The sequence below is a fragment of the Cataglyphis hispanica genome, chromosome 5 (genome assembly GCF_021464435.1).
Source record: "Cataglyphis hispanica isolate Lineage 1 chromosome 5, ULB_Chis1_1.0, whole genome shotgun sequence".
NCBI classification, from domain to species: domain Eukaryota; kingdom Metazoa; phylum Arthropoda; class Insecta; order Hymenoptera; family Formicidae; genus Cataglyphis; species Cataglyphis hispanica.
In genome coordinates this window covers 8,760,729-8,778,840 of record NC_065958.1, presented here as the reverse complement: position 1 = coordinate 8,778,840, position 18,112 = coordinate 8,760,729, and the positions used below count along the sequence as shown (strand labels likewise).

The window sequence follows — 18,112 nt, the reverse complement described above, 5'->3', positions numbered from 1 at the left end:
GTCAAACGATGTATTTTGAAGATTGACCATTGACCATAAACATGTAGCAGATAGATAGGATAGTCCAACCTGCCTCCCATATATGTAATACTTCTATATTGCTAGGAACGTATCTTCCCTATAAGCGGCGTAAAGCGGGGAGCACACTTTTGCATAAGCGCATAACAATAAACATAAAGAAATTGATTGGTTCATTTTCTTATGCATACATTTGTGGACCAATCAATTTCCTTATGTTTATTGTTATGCGCTTATGCAAAAGTGTGTTCTCCCCGCTTTATCATATATGATATGGGATCCTATATATATCATATAGGATATGTGTCTTTGTCTATCAATATTTAGAGTGGGGCAGAAATTCAATATCGCTGCAACGTACTACGAAGGCTTCTTTCTCTCACCACGTATCATTTAGAGTTTAGACAAAGAGAAAGAGTCTGAGAATAGAGAATTTCTCTTTCTAAGTTTCACGCTGCCTAAATGAAAAAAAACATACAAAATGTGCAATCTATACTTACTATGTCTATGATCTAGTCAATAGCTGCGGTCGGGAAGACGCTAGAAATGCTTCGAAGCATTACATTAACCAATCGGAATAAAGAAATTTTTGTTCTTTTTATTCTGATTGGTCAATCAAATGCTTCGAAGCATTTCTAACATTTTCCCGATCGCAGCCTATATACTGTGTACGGTAAATCTTGGCAATTGGTAGCATTGGAGTGATTTAACTCGTACTTGGAGTCTCACGCAAACGAACGTGTTATTACTCAAGTTTTTTTACTTTACTTTGAGCCATTGTTGATAGCGAGACATGTCTTTTCTATACAGGCAGGAAATTAAATCGTTACAGGAAGGAATGCCAAATACGTTTGTAATCGGCATAATCATAAATAGTTCAAACGTAAAAACATTTACCGCCACTCAAACAAAATGTAGGTATCGATAAGCACAGTTTTTTATTTAGAATCGATTATCAATTATTTAAAATCGATAATCGATATAATAAAAATTTTGAAAAATAAATAAGCCAATTTACAAAAATATCACATATTAAACAAAGTTTGTGTGATTTATTCATTTTCAAATATGGAAAATATTTATTTTTATATTAACTTTTATTATTATTTATTTATTTACTTGTTTTGATAAATTGAATAAAAATTGTATGCTTATTATTCCTTATTCTTTTTAAATAAAAAGTTCTCCCTTTTTATACTTTATATATATATATACGAAACAAAAAATAAAAGATGACATTTTGTTTCAAGAACAAAAGTTCATGTATATTTAAATATAATATATAAAATATGTTCCTCCACACACACACACACACACACACACACACACACACTGTATATATGTATTATATATTTCATTTCTTCAAATTTCTCTTTAAAAAAAACCAATATAAAAGTAAAAGTTTTTTAAATTATTTTTTAATATTTGTCCTTTTATGTAGATTTGCCGGACATAATTTATACAGAAGAAAGAAAACATATTTATATTTGATTATAATAAACTTTATTTCTTATTTTATCGATTGTTGCAGTTAACAGAGGTGAACGTAGCGTGTGGACATTCACTTTACGGGATAGTGAAGAAGACTTTATCAATGTTACAGTATGGGGAAGCATGGAATTTGTAAAACAAGTATCGTCCACATTTAATATCGGATCCGTAGGTATGTGCGCATGTGTGTGTGTGTGTGTGTGTGTGTGTGTGTATTTTTACAAATTTTACTTTTTTTAAAAAAGAATGCTTTTAATTAATTTTCTTGTTTTATCTATATGCAATATACTATTACATATAGATAAAAATATCGTATGTACAAGAGAAACGAGTGTATGTACAAAAAACACATATATGTCTGTATATATATATATATATATATATATATATATATATATATATATATATATATGTCTATGTATATGTATATGTATATACAGGGTGTCCGGATGAGTCGGTCGCACCATCCGTCGTGTGCATGGAGTGTTATTGTTAGAAATATATTTATGTTCGATTATATATATTGATTATATATGGACTTTTTGACCCAAGATAATTTAAAAATAATATTATATATTTTATATTATGTCAAAAATTTGTTTAATATAAATTGTACTCATTATTATGTACATATAATAACTATTTTAATGTAATGGTTACGGTTCTTACAAATAAAATAGAATAAATAAAACTGTGATAAATATATATTCTTTAAAAAATGAGAAACGAATCTTTAATAAAAATATCTGTTTTACAGTGGAAGTGATAAGCGCGAAAATTATGAAACGCCAGGCTAATGATAAAAATGAACAATTTGTACCATCGACTTCTAGTTCTTTCGCTCTGATCGTGAATGAGGGTGCAGCTCTCATACATAATCATGATGCGCCTACTCGTGAACAATACAAAAATTTGCTAATGCAACCTGTTAAGAGTGTGAACTCCGCGAAAAGCTTGAAAAACATTTTGGATAACATCGAGGCTTTATGTGATCGCTCAGTAGACCTTCTCGTCGTTGTAACGTTTGTAAGTTATAAATAACAATGAACATGTCAAATCTTCGATATATGGCACTGTATTTCTCAAAATAATAAAAAATAATTTATTTAGTTACAATTATTAATAAATAAATAAATAAATAAATATATATATATATATATATATATATATATATATATAAATGCATATAAAATATATAAACATACGTGTATGTTTATGTGTTAATGTGCATATATATATATATATATATATATAAACATTAAAAATCCGTATATTTTTTAATATAAATTATATTGGTATCAAAGTTATGCTCCTTCAATAAAACTACCGTTTTCGTACTCGTGTCAATAGTAATAAATTATATTGTATGATTAAATATATTATAGATCGGCGATACGCGTAATATAATGACTCGGAATGGACAAGCTTTAACATGTCGCAGTTTTGAGGTAACAGATGGATCGACGGATAATACGGTATCATTGATATTATGGGACAAAGATTGGGTGGAGAGATCTGCCTTTTGGGAACCGAAACGGACAATATTGTTCTTAGTTGATGTTCGCATCGCACACGATGAATATAAGAAAAAAATAGCGTTAAGTATTTGTATGTTGAAGATCCAGCATTTCGGTCTTTTTGTAATATTATATATTATACATATATATTATACAATCTTCTAAATATGTATATCATTAAATATCGCTTATTTTAGTTAGATATATATCATTAGATATATATCAGTATATATATCATTAGATATATCATTTATTAAAATTGTGAACTTCGAAAATATTTAGATAAGGCTTAACATAACTTTAAATAATTATTCATATAGTAGTATGCATATTATAATTAATGCATATGCTAATTAATGTATTTTAATGCCTTTATTAAAAATTGGTTTTTTTTTATTTTAGATTAAATCAGGTTTTTGTATTCTTTTGAAAATCTGATTTTGTGGAATCATGCTCTGTTAATATTCAATAATTTGCAGTGCTTTGCGAATGTATTCGAAAAACGATATACATTATAAATATAACAAAATCATTCTATTACTTTTGCTCTATAAGCATATAAATAGAAAAAATAGAAAAAAATAGATAAAAGTTTACAAAAACTTACACAGCACAGATTATTTTTTTTGATAAATACAAAAATTATAATATTTCAAAATTGCATATCTAAAGAATCAGATTGCCACAAAATTCAAAGTGTATTTTAATTAGGAAACTACTCTCTACAACATATACAAAAAAAGGAAAATGATGCATGTAAATTTTTGTAAACTTTTACGATTAAGATAAAGATTATTATATTTGCAATATTGTTTTTATTGTACGCAGCAAGAAGAACGCTAATTACAGAATGTCCGGATGTACCTCAAGCCGCAAACATTATAAGTGCGATACAACATTATGATCCTGATTCCATATGCAGCGACTCATTCACTATACCAAATCGTGAGAATGACGATTAATTTAAATCGAGTTTAATCTAAATATAATATAACTTTATAACGTATTCATACAGACAACACTTGTATATCATTTAAATCTCAACATATGTTTGTTGCTAGCATCTATTTTAAAAATCATCCGCTTAATGGAATGATCTATATATTTTAAGTTTTATAAAATATAATAATATATAATAAAATATTTTATATAGCAATATAATAATATAAGTATTTTAAATTATATGTAAAAAGAGTTGTTTGTTAAAAAATTATTATATTATAAAATATTATATTAAAATTATTAAATTATTAAATTATATACGTTATATATGTTGCACATATATAACGTATAATAGTGTGTGTGTGTATGATTACGTTTGCATATACATTTATTTTACTAATAATTTTTAATAATATTTGTAATTATAATTATTAACTTAAAATATTATATAAACGCTAGTTTAACCAGTATTAAAATATAAATTGTTATAACATTTGTGTAAACCAGTACTTATACGATATTTTAAGTTAAGTAATATAGTTAACTATGGTTGTTATTAAATAATTAATTGAAGCGTGTAAATATAAAATATTTTATTTATCTCTCTATTATATCACGAATAATGCATAAATCATTTAAACAGTGGTATATTGAGCATGCTAAAAAATGAGTTTGTTTTTCTATTAATTTATCTAATAATAGACATGGAATTTTAGCGCAATTAATTTTTGTGTAACACGTTTTATTATTATGAATTTTATATTAATATTGTAGCAAACACTATTACGACTGTAATGACAATACAACAAATCACGGAGAAGTTACAAAGAAAAACGAATGTGGAAGGTGAGAGATTGCAATTTGCAACAATTGTAAAAGCTTCAGTGACTGAAATGAATTTGGATGGTTCACTTAAAGATGTGATATCTGTAAAATGGTACTTTTCCTACATTGCATTCATAATTTAAGTAATTTAAGTAATTAAAATATCGACAATGCTCTGTCCTGCATTTTTAGCGCTCTGTGTAAAAAGATTGTCCCGAATATGAAAGATCCTTGTATGAACTTGAATTGCCCATCAGGCAACGGAATCCGGACGCCACTAAACATTGTAAAATTTAATATAAAAATCAATTTGAAAGATGACACTGGATATCTCATCGGATGCCGTTTGACTGGCGATATCGCGGAACGAGTCATGGGATGCACAGTTGATGAATTTCAAGTAATCAATTTAAATTAATGTTAAAAAAACAATTATTTCCAACTATACTCATGTAAAATATGATGATTCTTAATTTTTTATTAATCAAAAAATAATAAAATATAACTAATTATAACTATATAACTAACTATAGAAATATAACTAATTAAAATTAAGGCATATGTAAAATAAGTCGAAGTATATATGTATAATGTATAATAACAAATATATAATGTATATAACAAATATGTATATACAATATGTATAATTATAGTAAACATTTTATTTTTTGTGTTTGTCTTAGATTTAAAATTGCTCTAAATACGATATAAAAAGGAAAATTTTTGTTGTAGGCAATGACGGTAGAAAAGCGCGCCAAATTAAAATGGTTATATTTGTTAGAAGAATGCAACGTTCGCCTGCACATTCTCGGGCCGACATCTGCCTTCCCGTATGTTTTATATAATATTTTGTCGATTCAACATTGTCTCGATGAGACATATGCAGTCGAATAAACTACAACATTTCTATATACTTGAAAGTTAAAAATTAATAGCTTTCTTTAGTTGTTCCAATTTGGTACAAATAATTCGTCATAATTTGTCATAAACATTACACATTATTTATTATACGTATAGATATTTTATTTTATGTAAGACTATTATGAATATGATTTACATTATAATTATTTCATTTAGTTTGCTTAGTTTTAAAAGTTCAGCGTTTTCCTAGCCATGTATATTATTGCAGATAAAAATAAAGTTATTGATTATAATATATTTACTTCAACAGTGTGTATTTTACATGTCTGATTTATTTTGTATGTAAACCCTGAATCCCCTTCTCAAAAAAATTTAATTTAGCAACTTAAATCTATAATTAACTTCAATTTAAAATCAGAAATATAGATTTGAATTAAGTATACCAAAAGGTATATTTAATTAGGTACACTTAACGATATATCATTGGGATTAGAACTCCTTTTCTAAACATTTTATTTTTATAAAATTTAAAAAGTCACGGCCTCAATAATATCTTGAAAAATATGCATTTTAATAAAAAATATTTTAAATAAATGTTTTAAAATTAAAAAAAAAATGTATTTCAGCAGATAAGATTTTATTTGTTAGTAAAGCTATTCGTTTTAATTGAAAAGAATTCGAAACATGCATGGTTCTTTTACATTTGTATGATTTTAAGATTAATAAGATATCAACGAGGTACTAAAATGTTAAAATGGTTAGCCTTGTATGCAAGTAATAAAGGTGTCTGTACACGTCGGCCATATTACATATCAGATCCTATCCTTTTCTTTCTTATTGGTTCCTACTTCAGTCACGCATGCACAGATGCTTACTTCTCATATGTTATATACATACTTTATGAGTCCAATTTTTCGAAGAGAGTTAGCGGTCTAGTAATATATAGAAGTCTGTGGGAACGAATCATTGGGCGTGATCAGAAAACACAACTGTTGGATTGCAATAGTACGTAATTGGTTCTTACTTCTAGAACTAGCAAATCAAAAACATTAAATGTGACAAGACGAGCTCAACAGTTGTGCAACAGTTATGTTTCCTGAATGTATCCATTATCGCATTTGTCGCGCAGTGTATCTTGTCGTTGATGTAATCTGGAAGGCTATTACGGTTTTCGAAATAAAGTGAAAAATACAAAAGTGAGGAAATTCACTAGAATATTTACAATTTCATTTGTTGAAATCTAGTAAATCTGCTCACTTTTGTAATTTTCATCTCGTTTCAAGAATCGTAATAGCTCTCCTGTAGTCTGTAGTTAAAAGTTTTAAGTCTTATTCTTACTGCCTGTTTTACAGCGTTTTTCCTAATGAATGAATGAGAAATCCATAAAAAGTAAAGAAAGAACAGAAATAAAAAAAGAGAAACCGAATGAGAATCCATAAAAAAAAAGAGAGAAAAAATTTATTGAACAAGAAGCGTAAGAATCTTGTTTTCCCAAAAAATGACACTCTTTTATTATTTTTATAAGATACAAATGATAATCGGTTATTATTATTTGTGTGTAAATGCCGTAAAAAATAACGGCAGTTGTCAATGCGGAAACAAGTTGAATCGTCAAGCAATTTTCAATCCTCAAGCAGGATATTGTGTTGTTGATAATTCTAAATTCGATGCAATTCATATGAAAGAGGAGAAAACGAAAAAAATGTTTAAGATAAATGCTGGGACGTATTTCATAGGAACGAATAATCCAATTTTTATAGCAGATGGAGAAGGTCCAAAACGTGAAGTAATATTAGATAGTTTTTATATAGACAAGTTTGAAGTAAATAATGAAGAGTTTGCAACTTTTGTAAGAACCACTGGATACATAACGGAAGCGGAGAGTTTTGGAGATTCCTTTGTCTTTGAAGGTCTTTTAACGCAAAATATGAAAAACAAAATCAATGAAACGGTTGTGCAAGCTCCTTGGTGGACACCTGTGAAACAAGCTTCATGGCAACGTCCAGAGGGTTCTGATTCAAATATCACTTGTAAGTGTAAAAGAGAAAAAAATTTGAATATTTTGTTCATAGGATTCATAAAACTGTTTTCATTATTTTGACTATAATTAGAAAATACTTAGACAGAATGGACCATCCTGTTGTTCATGTTTCCTGGCATGACGCAGCTGCTTATTGCAATTGGATGAGAAAGAGATTACCAACTGAAGCAGAATGGGAAATTGCATGTCGTGGTGGACTTTCAGATAGACTATATCCTTGGGGAAATAAATTGATGCCAAACAATCGGCATAAGTATATTAAATTTTTATATAAAAATTTCTATTTATATAAATATAATTTGCACATGTATTGTATATGTGCACTTTTTATTGTAATTTATAATGAAAATTTGTATTTTATTATCATCTTGTAGAGCCAATATTTGGCAAGGCAATTTTCCTACAGAAAACACTAAAGAGGATGGATTCAAAGGCACATCGCCAGTTACAATGTTTTCACAAAATAAATATGATTTACATAATATTGTTGGAAATGTTTGGGAGTGGACAGCTGATTGGTGGATAACGAAGCACTCGAGCGATCGACAAACAAATCCTGTATAAAAAAAAATTATATATGATATAATATATATAGGGACTTATATTAAATTGTAATAAAGTTTGTATAAATGTATTATACTGATGACTTATATTATAATAGTTTTTATTTTTATTTTCAGTTTGGCCCATCTAGTGGTAACAATAAAGTAAAAAAAGGTGGTTCTTATCTTTGTCATAAAAGTTATTGCCACAGATACCGATGTGCTGCACGTAGTCAAAATACACCCGATACATCAGCTGGAAATTTAGGCTTTAGATGCGCTATATCGGCATAGGTAAAACATATTAAAAATTAGAGGCAGAATATGGATAAAGATTGAAAATTTATTATAAATGCAATATATGTAAATAAGATGATATTTCTTTTATATAAAATTAATGAATATAATGAATATCACATACACATGCATCTTTTAGAATTTTATTTCTTTAACAAAACAACTATATATAAAAAAATATAAAATATATTAGAATAGGATTAGCTATTTATTGACTACTAATTTTTGATGACGATACTGTTTATGAGACATTACCGTTAAAAAAATTACTCTTTGAAGAAAAGGTTAAAAAATAATCCTAGATCCATGCATTTATTAAAAAAAAATTGTACATAAAATCCTGCTGCAATATATATTTTCCATTAAAATTTTTTTTTTTTCTACAAAAAATGATATCAATTGCACGCAATTAAGAATAAAAAATATGTGCTATAAAATTTATTAATTTTTCCTTTTTTCTTAGCAATGTTTTAATATTAAAAATATCTAACGTGACATTAAATATATTGGAATGTTTGCATTTAATATAATGTATTTTTATATATTTTATATATTTTAATATGAGATTGTAGATTTTACAAGATATTCTTTTAAATAAAATATTTTCAATAATATATAAATGTATAAAATCACATATATATGAATAAAAATCAAAACTAATCAAAAGTATGAAAATTGAAAAAATAACTTGGCGTTTCTGTGCCAATGAAAAGTAATATTTATTATTTAAACAAAAAAATTATGTCCAAATATTATATTATTAGTATTATAAATATATTATTAGTTAATTATCCTTGAGAAATATATCATTGATTTTCAAAATGCAAATCACGACCCACGACCTAATATTTCTTTAATAAGATAATTGATTTATAAATCATTTGTTATTTTGCCAATTTCAGATTGATAAATGATAAATTAATAATTATTCGAAAATCTTTTTAAAAAAGTAAAAAGGCTGTCGAGTTTATACATCTGTACAAAAAAAGATTTTGTTGTATGTATACACAAGAAAAAGGGTATTACTTTAATATATCTATTGGTTAAACCTGCTCCTTTTATAAAAATGATGAAATTAATAAAAAGTTATGTCTAATCAAGAACAAAAATTATGAACATCAAAATTTAAAAGATATATATATATATATATATACACACACACCATACATATACATACACATGCACGCAAATTCGTTTGAATCTGGGATGCGTTCCGTTTCACGCATTAAGCGCATAGATCGCTTGAAAATCTATAATTCATGTAACATATATTATAGATTTCCAAATGATCTATGCGCTCTATGCGTGAAACGGAACGCAATCCTGGATAGGCCTTGAAGCTTCCAATGGCAGTAAAACGAGATCCTACAAAATTGACCAATCGGTGCTAATAAAATAATCGTTTCGTAGAAGAAGAAGAAGCAGCTATAGAGTATTAGCAGCTAGTGAGTCTAGTATGTATATACATACTAGAATATATCGGCTATTATTCCATAAAGCGGGGAGCACACACTTTTGCATAAGCGCATAACTATAAGCATAAGGAAATTGATTGGTTCATTTCCTTATGCATACATTTGTGGACCAATCAATTTCTTTATGTTTATGGTTATGCGCTTATGCAAAAGTGTGTGCTCCCCGCTTAAGTCTGTACGCTGTGCTAGTGATTTATACCTATTTACTTATGTTGACTTTTAACCTTTTTATAAGGAGAAAGATTCTTAACCTCATTAGACATCAAGCATATTAAAAATTGAATTTGTAATAACTTTTATTTAATTATACGGTAAATAATCTAATATTCTTTTATAATGATTATATAATTGTTTTTCATTGTTCAATTATTTTTTAAAAATTTTAAATATGGTTTGGATGCTAAAAATGTGAAATATTGATTCAACTATTTCGTTACCGATGTTACTTATAATTGCATATTTGAGTTTTTCGACATTATCAACTTTTTTTAAGTGCATACATACTTAAATACATTAATAACTAAATTTTGAAAAAAGAATATTTAAGAAGTTGATTTTACTATTACATATACATCTAAAATGTTTTAAAAAACAAAAGCAATTGCGCGTGATTATGAATCGTCAAAAGTACATTTTGAATTATTAATATTATTTTCAGCATATCTAAAAACCGCTTTAAACTTTTAAACACTTTGTAATGAAAAAATTCAAAACAAAATCGTTTAGAATTTTATATTCTGCACATTTCAAAATATTTGTTATCCTGACCTGCATTTTATATATATATATATATATATATATATATATATATATATATATATATATATATATATGTACACATGTTATTTCCTTAAATGTTTTTCTTCATTATATGACATAAAATTATGAATAAAATTCTGTCTTCAATTTTGTCTAGATAAAACTAGATTTAATACTATAATATGAAATTTTTGTTATTATGTTAAATTGCTGCTGATAATTCTGAATATGCTGGATGTAATAAATATTCTTTTATATTTGCAGATAATAAAATTTGTGTTATTGGTAATTTAAAAGAGAACTTCATACATTGTATTATAAAGTGGGTTATTAAATCTGCAAAAAATATTACAATAAATGAAACATGAGTTGTCAAAAAGGTAACACTAGTCGATCAAGACCTCAGAAGTACCAGAATCATACAGCTTTCAAAAATAATTTGTATGATAATTCTAAGAAAATAAAATTTATTAATAGTATTGAAGTTGTGAATGTTTGTGAGCGCTGCAAAAAAATAATAGAATGGAAGATCAAGTACAGGAAATACAAAGCACTTAAAGCTCCAATGAAATGCATAAAATGTGAACAAAAGATTGTGAAACACTCTTATCATAATATCTGCTTGCCTTGTGCCAAGCAGAATGAAATTTGTCCAAAATGTGGAAAGAAGAAAGAAATTGTAGAAGCAAAACCTAATAGGGAAGAATTAATTAAATTGGATGAAGAATTTAAAACAATTTTAAAAACCTTGTCAGAGAGAAAACGAAGAACGTTTTTACGTTACATGAATCAACAATCATGTATGTATATTGTATTTAGAATATTAAATTTTTAAATACAAAATTTTACATATATATATATGTATGTATGTACGTACATATGTACGTATGAATGAATGTATGTATGTATGTATGTATGTGTGTGTGTGTGTGTATAATATTCCAACACACCAATACACACATACACACACAAAATAATAATTTTTAACCTACTTTATTTTTAGCAAAAAATACAAAAAATAATAAACACATGTCTGGATCAGACATAGATATAAATAAATGTGAAGTCAAAGACAAAAGTGAGGATAAAACAGATTCCAAAGGAAGAGAAGATTTATTAATAAAACTGAAATCATTAGCTATTATAGGAGAGGAAGATGATACCTTCAACAGTGATACTGATATTGAAAGTAAAGACAATAATTTTAGTGATGATATTGCTTGATTATGTAATAAAACTTTTTCTAAGTATAAAAAGAGTTTCTCAAACTATAATATATATTTTTAATTTATTTTAGTAATATACTTAAAATTTATTTTTTTATGTAAAATCATCTTTCAGATTATACCACCATTTACAGAATATCCTGTACATACATCACCTTTTCTTCCATACTCATCCATTGCACTTTCTTTCGCTTTCACGAACAGCTTTCCAGCTTTATTGCCATACAGTACAGAATGTTTCAATCACATTGCTAGGAATCACAGACACAAACACACATACACAAATATATACACACACAGCAACACATTTTAATATACAATTAAATTTGAGTTCTTAAGGCTTCTTTGTTCTTACTGCAATTATAATAAATGACGTTAAAAGCAAAAAATTACATGAGTTTTTTTTTACAAGCTAAGTCAAAATAAGTAATCTTGTTTTAATGAATCTACACGCGTATTTGATAATATGAATTATTAAAAAATAATATGTAAAAAATTTTCTTTTTAATTCATAAGTTAATAAGTTAATGAGTTGTAAATCTTGGTCAATCATCATAAAATCCATTTTATTGAAAATATAGAATACTGATGAGCATTTATTAATGCATGATAAAAAAGAGTTTCACATATTTTATTAATCTATATTGTCGATGGCAACATCAAAAAAGCTTATTTCAAAAAAACAAAAAATTTATTTGGATATATTTTGTAAAATCAACTTATGTGATTATTCGTTTGTAACACCATAATATTCAATATTCAATGTCAATAAGAAACCAAAGGCTTTTATAAACAACGAATATATTTAATAAAATTACGAATTCAATAAATTTTGTTTGGATTTATATGATTATTATTATTATTATTATTATTATTATTATTATTATTATTATTATTATTATTATTAATTTACAAATACTTAAATATTCTTATACAAGTGATTACTTCTCATTGGACATTTGAGAAGTTATACAGTAAGGAGAGAGACAAATATATATATATATATATATGTGTGTGTGTGTGTGTGTGTGTGTGTGTATTTGAAAGAAACTTTGCTTTCTCATTTTAATTGTCTCTTCTGATTCCCGAAAATCGTTTTATCATCACATTATTCTACTTTGTGCAACAACTTTCTTAGTTGCATGCAATCTTTTTAGAAAGTTTTTATCTCTCTTACTGTAACAAACATTACAGTTATTTTATATTATTTTGCACAATTTTAAGGTTCCGGCTTTTGGATAACCACCTATTTCTTCGCGGGGTAAATGTTATAATAGTACAGTAAATTCTGTTTTCCTTTCTTTAAATAGCTTAAAAAAGGTAAATTTAATTACGGCTAGATGTGTCACAGATATCTTTGATCGTTGCACATGTACTCCTTAAAATCTAATTTAATAAAAAAACATGTCACATTCTTTTTTATTTTTTTTCACGTATTTCTTCATTTACGTTTTTTTAGTATATATACAGCAAGTTGGTACCATTATATCTTGGCACCAGAGTCCTTAAATTAGGCATTCCTTTTTAATCATTGGGCACATGAACATATCTTAAACATTAATGATACTTTGAATAAGATTTGGAAAAAAACAAACATCAGTGAAGACATATGATTTTCTGATTGATCGATACTTCTCATACCTCCTATACAATGCCTTTTATCAAAATGCGAGATTAGCGTTAAATGTACTTCACTATATAAAATGAGAAAAGAAAGAAAACACTTCAGAAAAGCCATTTTGTAGTGCACTTTTGAAAATATTTTTCAACTAATTGTAAGAGATATACACTTTAATATCGAAATATCGATAAATCAATCGACATAATTAATATTTTCCCTATTGATTTTGTGAGAAAAGTAACATTATTAGAATTTAAGTATATATAATGTTTGTTGCCGTATAACTCTAATTACGAACGATTATTGTGAAAACTGAAAAAATTTTTTGGACATGACAAATCAATGCTATATATAATGTTATTTTTTATAATTCTTAGATTTTCATAATTCTCCCATTTAAATTATGATGTAGAGCACGTGATATTATTTCCTGTGTCGATAATCTAGGAGAAAAAAACCACATCTTTATAGTTATTATAATATACACTTTGCATTGTCTTATTGTAAAACAAAAATATTCTCGTTTCCATAACTATGATAATTATGATCATTTTTTATTCATATATGATATAACAAAATTTTTCTTTATATTGTAGAAATATTTTTATATATTAAAAAATTTAACACTAATTTTTTTTTTAATTTTGTGGCACTGTGCATATATAGGCTGTAATATAGGGTCTGTAATATAAAGTGTACATATGTAGGCGCGCGCGTATGTTTTGCACCTTGCAATTAGATGATAGATAGAAAGATAGATAGCACTTGAAAAAATCACTGTGATTCAATTTTGTTAGAATCTATAGATTGAGACAAAATAGAATTAGAGCATTTAGATAGTTATACCTCGAGGAAATCCTTTAGTAAAGTAACACGACGCTTTTCCGCAATATCCATTTGATTCTCTAGATCTCCCCGATCCGTTGTTTCCGCTCGTTCAATTTTCCACGAGAGATTCTCTATTTCTGCTTCTAATTGTGCTTGTTGATACTCGAACTATTAGGATTAGTAGGATAATTCAGTGCTCAGTTTTTATTACACATGCTTTATTTAACATTATTGTTAAAGCATACCAATTCTTTCCGAGGACTGGGTTCCATATAATAAGCGTATGGATATGTATATTGCAAGGTATACCGGCAACGCGCTAAAAGTGATGCCGCTTCAAATAGATGTTGCCAGTCTATCCATGTGCCACTTGCATTCATCACCTTATTATTTATCCTCATCTTGATGCCCTCTAACGTTTGTTCTTCCAATTTCAACGATTTACTGTGATTCTCCCACTGAAAAAAACAAACACATACACAATATAGTGTATATAATAATATACTCATAAAAAATACGTGTATACTAAGATTAAATAAAAAATTCGAGAGAGAAAACTCGTTATTATGTTAAACTTACTCGCTCGTAATAGTGAAGATATTTCTTGAGAGCTTCCCTCGCTTGTGCGTGAACACTCTCATGTGCAATGTTTGGATTTTCTTTGTATCGTGAACACTCATAATACTCGCTACCATGTGCTTTCCAATCTCCAAGACACATCCAGCAAAAATCATGTTTACAGTTGTAACATTGCATGTGGTTACAGCCACCATTTTTCTCTATACAGATATGACATTTTGGACACTGAAAAATAATTTTACAATTAATTTTATTTTCTATGATATTTTAAATCATTTGTTTGCATACTCACATCTTTGGTATGAGCACTAATATAATTAGCTGTCTCGGAATCATCCGCACATTTTGTTAACCATTTTTTAATTGTACCGCAATCAGTAGGTGCATGGTAATCCATACCACATCGGAAGCTAAAATTATAATATTTTTATTGCTTGACATGTGATAAATCGTTAAGTATAATATATCTGCACTTGTTTACCAGAATATAGTTTTGCACGATGAACACATGACTCTTTTTGCTCGTTGTTCCTTTGAACGTAGAACTATTTGGCAATTTGGACCAGGACAAAATCGCAGTTGTGGATGAGACTTGACATAATCGCAAAAGGCAAATTGTTGATAACGTTCTCTCATGTTAGGCTTAGCAAGTAAAGAAAGAACAAAGTCTTCTGGAGCTAGCACATCACAATCTTGTGCCATGCAACTTATACCTATGCGAGAGAAAAAATTAATAAAGCTTGATAAAAATTATAAGCACAATGTAAGTAATAATTAAGCAATATTACTTACTGGTAGATATACCTTGAGTTATTTGTACTTCAAAATGCATACACCAACAGTCTTTGCAAAATGAATGTCCACATGTAAGTGTAGAAAACCTATCTGCAGGAGAAACCATAACACAAACTGAACACACACCGCCTTTCTGATTTTTTGATCCTGGCACTTGTTCCAGGGTAGGTTTAATTTTTGAATTAATCAATAAACTGGAAGCATTGCTACGATATTTAGTGACAATATCTTGTAACGCCCAATTATGTGCGTGTAACAATACTTTGGCTAGCGATGGCGTTATGTGAAGACTATTACTTAATACTTCTACACTCTCATTCAAGAGTCGCTCTACCTCTTCGACTCGCAAACAGTCATATACTGCGTACTCTGGATCTCTTCTATTTTGTTCAGGATCCACATCATTGTCCACTTCACCACCCCATGGCTGTATATTGTAATAATCTTCATAACCCGGATCACCACAGTCGGAGTCCGAACAATCCATTTCACTGTCATTTTCGCTCGACATCTGTACGGAGAATGTTTCGTACATTAGTCCATTGTGAAACTTGTACATCTTTTTTCACAGAATTAAACATCGCTATGCTAATACTTTAAATAATTATACAAAAATAAGTATTAGACATTGACAGGGAGACATCTTTTAACATAACTTTGATAAACTGACACTATTGTGAAAATTTAGCAAAAAGTCATAAGGAACAACTCGATAATGCTACAGAAAAAGATTATAAGACAGCAATTATTCACATATAGTAATGTACGACAATATTACGTTTAAGATTTATAAAAAAAATAAACTATAGAATATATATACAATGCGTTGTCCTAAATGTATCTCTCTTTCGTTTGTAAGGAGAAAGCATTTGGATCTGTGCATGATTTGCCCACTATTTATGTGCGGGCCAGAAAGCAATCCCTCGGAAGCTTCTTTTTTTTTTTCTTCGCTGAATGCGATTTTGATAAACAATGCCACAATGCAGTAAAAAATATGTACGATCGCGTCGCAACAATTGCAGTGGCGACAATTCGTGAAACAAGGATCGTATTGTAAGCGACCCACCTTTGGTCGGCTAGACCTTCCTGATTATCAAGAGGATTGCATTTACGCACTCGTTTCGGTAAAACTCATATGTGCGGGTGTCAACTTGTCAAAAGGAGCTTTAAAGTATTTTTATATATTCTTCTTTTCGATATTGGACTTGCACCTTGCACCTTGCACCGGGTTAATAGTTTTGGGTACGTTCGAAAATCCTACTAGCTCAAGGCATAATGATTTTGACCAATTAGAAATTTGTCCCATTATGAAAAGCAACATGGCTATTTCCATAATGTATAACAGTGATAGCTTACTGACTGGCGTATAGGTTGAACTCTAGGGTGCCCAAATGCCACAAAGAACAATTGACAGCTACAAAAGCCGTATTATACTCTTAGAACATATATAGGTTGCGTTCCGTTTCACGCATAGAGCGCATAGATCGCTTGGAAATCTATAATATATGTCACATGAACTATAGATTTTCAGGCGATCTATGCGCTCAATGCATGAAATGGAACGCATCCATAAACATTATATATGTTCTAAGATTAGGATTGCAGGTTGCAGACTCGGTTGCGATTGGCTCAATGAACGAGCTGAATAATATATATCTAATAGCATAAGTAACAACTCTAATCAATCATGAAGAGAATGATACATGAATATTATATATAAAAAGTCACTTTTTTATTTAAGAAAACGTTATATATATATATATATATATATATATATATATATATATGTAACAAAATAATATTACAGTCCAGAAACATTATTCTCAAAATGAATAGGTTGTAGAAAATATCAATTCTTTAGCCTCCAAGATCAGATGTATGCTGTTAGACATTAATTTGTGAAAAATATTGGACAAAAATTGGAATAAGAATTAATATCATCCATTAATCAGTTTGCTCATTTAAAAAATTTTTTTCTTATTTCTACCTATAATATACATTAACACAATTTGGTTGTTAAAATCTGGAACACATCACTATATCACACATACAAATATTTTACATAGTTACAATGCAAAATAAAATTACAAATAATCACTTCTCTTTAGTTCATTTCTGAACAATAACAAATTTGCAAATATATTATAATCATTCTGATATTCTCTATATTTTTTCAGTATACAAATTTGGTATGACATTGCAATATAAATATTTTTTAATTTTTAACAGATTGTAAAAGAATATTTATATAGTTACGTATAAATTTTTCATGCAAAAAATCTAAGCAATAAATAA

The 18,112-nt window shown here is 27.8% G+C and overlaps 4 protein-coding genes across 7 annotated transcripts; 3 read left to right on the top strand and 1 right to left on the bottom strand.

The window, feature by feature from the left end:
- The first annotated feature begins 641 nt into the window (after window positions 1–641).
- LOC126849578 (meiosis-specific with OB domain-containing protein) lies at window positions 642–5,687 on the top strand. The gene is made up of 8 exons (XM_050591540.1): window positions 642–932; window positions 1,550–1,681; window positions 2,267–2,535; window positions 2,895–3,117; window positions 3,855–3,971; window positions 4,743–4,905; window positions 4,986–5,193; window positions 5,526–5,687. Exons 1-8 carry the CDS (start codon window positions 812–814, stop codon window positions 5,685–5,687), a joined length of 1,395 nt encoding a protein of 464 aa, XP_050447497.1. The 5' UTR covers window positions 642–811.
- Window positions 5,688–6,684: 997 nt separating this feature from the next.
- Window positions 6,685–8,659, top strand: LOC126850120 (formylglycine-generating enzyme). Of its 2 annotated transcripts, XM_050592812.1 has the most exons (5): window positions 6,686–6,850; window positions 7,007–7,684; window positions 7,777–7,948; window positions 8,070–8,253; window positions 8,376–8,659. In XM_050592812.1, the coding sequence occupies exons 2-5, from the start codon at window positions 7,153–7,155 to the stop codon at window positions 8,529–8,531; spliced, it is 1,044 nt and encodes a 347-aa protein (XP_050448769.1). In that variant the 5' UTR covers window positions 6,686–6,850; window positions 7,007–7,152; the 3' UTR covers window positions 8,532–8,659. The 2 variants fall into 2 exon arrangements, with proteins under 2 accessions (XP_050448768.1, XP_050448769.1); XM_050592811.1 differs by having other exon boundaries at window positions 6,685–7,684.
- Window positions 8,660–9,709: 1,050 nt separating this feature from the next.
- Window positions 9,710–12,042, top strand: LOC126850107 (uncharacterized). Of its 2 annotated transcripts, none has more exons than XM_050592788.1 (3): window positions 9,710–9,988; window positions 11,033–11,568; window positions 11,772–12,042. In XM_050592788.1, the coding sequence occupies exons 2-3, from the start codon at window positions 11,133–11,135 to the stop codon at window positions 11,990–11,992; spliced, it is 657 nt and encodes a 218-aa protein (XP_050448745.1). In that variant the 5' UTR covers window positions 9,710–9,988; window positions 11,033–11,132; the 3' UTR covers window positions 11,993–12,042. The 2 variants fall into 2 exon arrangements, with proteins under 2 accessions (XP_050448745.1, XP_050448744.1); XM_050592787.1 differs by lacking the exon at window positions 9,710–9,988 and adding an exon at window positions 10,043–10,320.
- A 736-nt stretch (window positions 12,043–12,778) lies between these two features.
- On the bottom strand, window positions 12,779–17,316 carry LOC126850106 (potential E3 ubiquitin-protein ligase ariadne-2). Of its 2 annotated transcripts, none has more exons than XM_050592786.1 (8): window positions 17,174–17,316; window positions 15,815–16,328; window positions 15,504–15,735; window positions 15,315–15,432; window positions 15,023–15,247; window positions 14,689–14,901; window positions 14,462–14,611; window positions 12,779–14,058 (listed from the first exon to the last, which is right to left on the bottom strand). In XM_050592786.1, the coding sequence occupies exons 2-8, from the start codon at window positions 16,326–16,328 to the stop codon at window positions 14,017–14,019; spliced, it is 1,494 nt and encodes a 497-aa protein (XP_050448743.1). In that variant the 5' UTR covers window positions 17,174–17,316; the 3' UTR covers window positions 12,779–14,016. The 2 variants fall into 2 exon arrangements, with proteins under 2 accessions (XP_050448743.1, XP_050448742.1); XM_050592785.1 differs by lacking the exon at window positions 17,174–17,316 and adding an exon at window positions 16,884–17,082.
- Between the last annotated feature and the right edge of the window lie 796 nt (window positions 17,317–18,112).

Coding starts and splice junctions, on each gene's coding strand:
- LOC126850106 (XM_050592786.1), bottom strand. CDS start 16,328: ATGTCGAGCGAAAATGACAGTGAAATGGATTGTTCGGACTCCGACTGT. Junction 15,433..15,503: donor TCGTGCAAAACTATATTCTG/GTAAACAAGTGC, acceptor TTATAATTTTAG/CTTCCGATGTGGTATGGATT. Junction 14,612..14,688: donor CCAGTCCTCGGAAAGAATTG/GTATGCTTTAAC, acceptor TAATCCTAATAG/TTCGAGTATCAACAAGCACA.
- LOC126849578 (XM_050591540.1), top strand. CDS start 812: ATGTCTTTTCTATACAGGCAGGAAATTAAATCGTTACAGGAAGGAATG. Junction 1,682..2,266: donor ATTTAATATCGGATCCGTAG/GTATGTGCGCAT, acceptor TCTGTTTTACAG/TGGAAGTGATAAGCGCGAAA. Junction 3,118..3,854: donor AAAAATAGCGTTAAGTATTT/GTATGTTGAAGA, acceptor TATTGTACGCAG/CAAGAAGAACGCTAATTACA.
- LOC126850107 (XM_050592788.1), top strand. CDS start 11,133: ATGAGTTGTCAAAAAGGTAACACTAGTCGATCAAGACCTCAGAAGTAC. Junction 11,569..11,771: donor TTACATGAATCAACAATCAT/GTATGTATATTG, acceptor CTTTATTTTTAG/CAAAAAATACAAAAAATAAT.
- LOC126850120 (XM_050592811.1), top strand. CDS start 7,153: ATGACACTCTTTTATTATTTTTATAAGATACAAATGATAATCGGTTAT. Junction 7,685..7,776: donor TTCTGATTCAAATATCACTT/GTAAGTGTAAAA, acceptor GAAAATACTTAG/ACAGAATGGACCATCCTGTT. Junction 7,949..8,069: donor ATGCCAAACAATCGGCATAA/GTATATTAAATT, acceptor ATCATCTTGTAG/AGCCAATATTTGGCAAGGCA.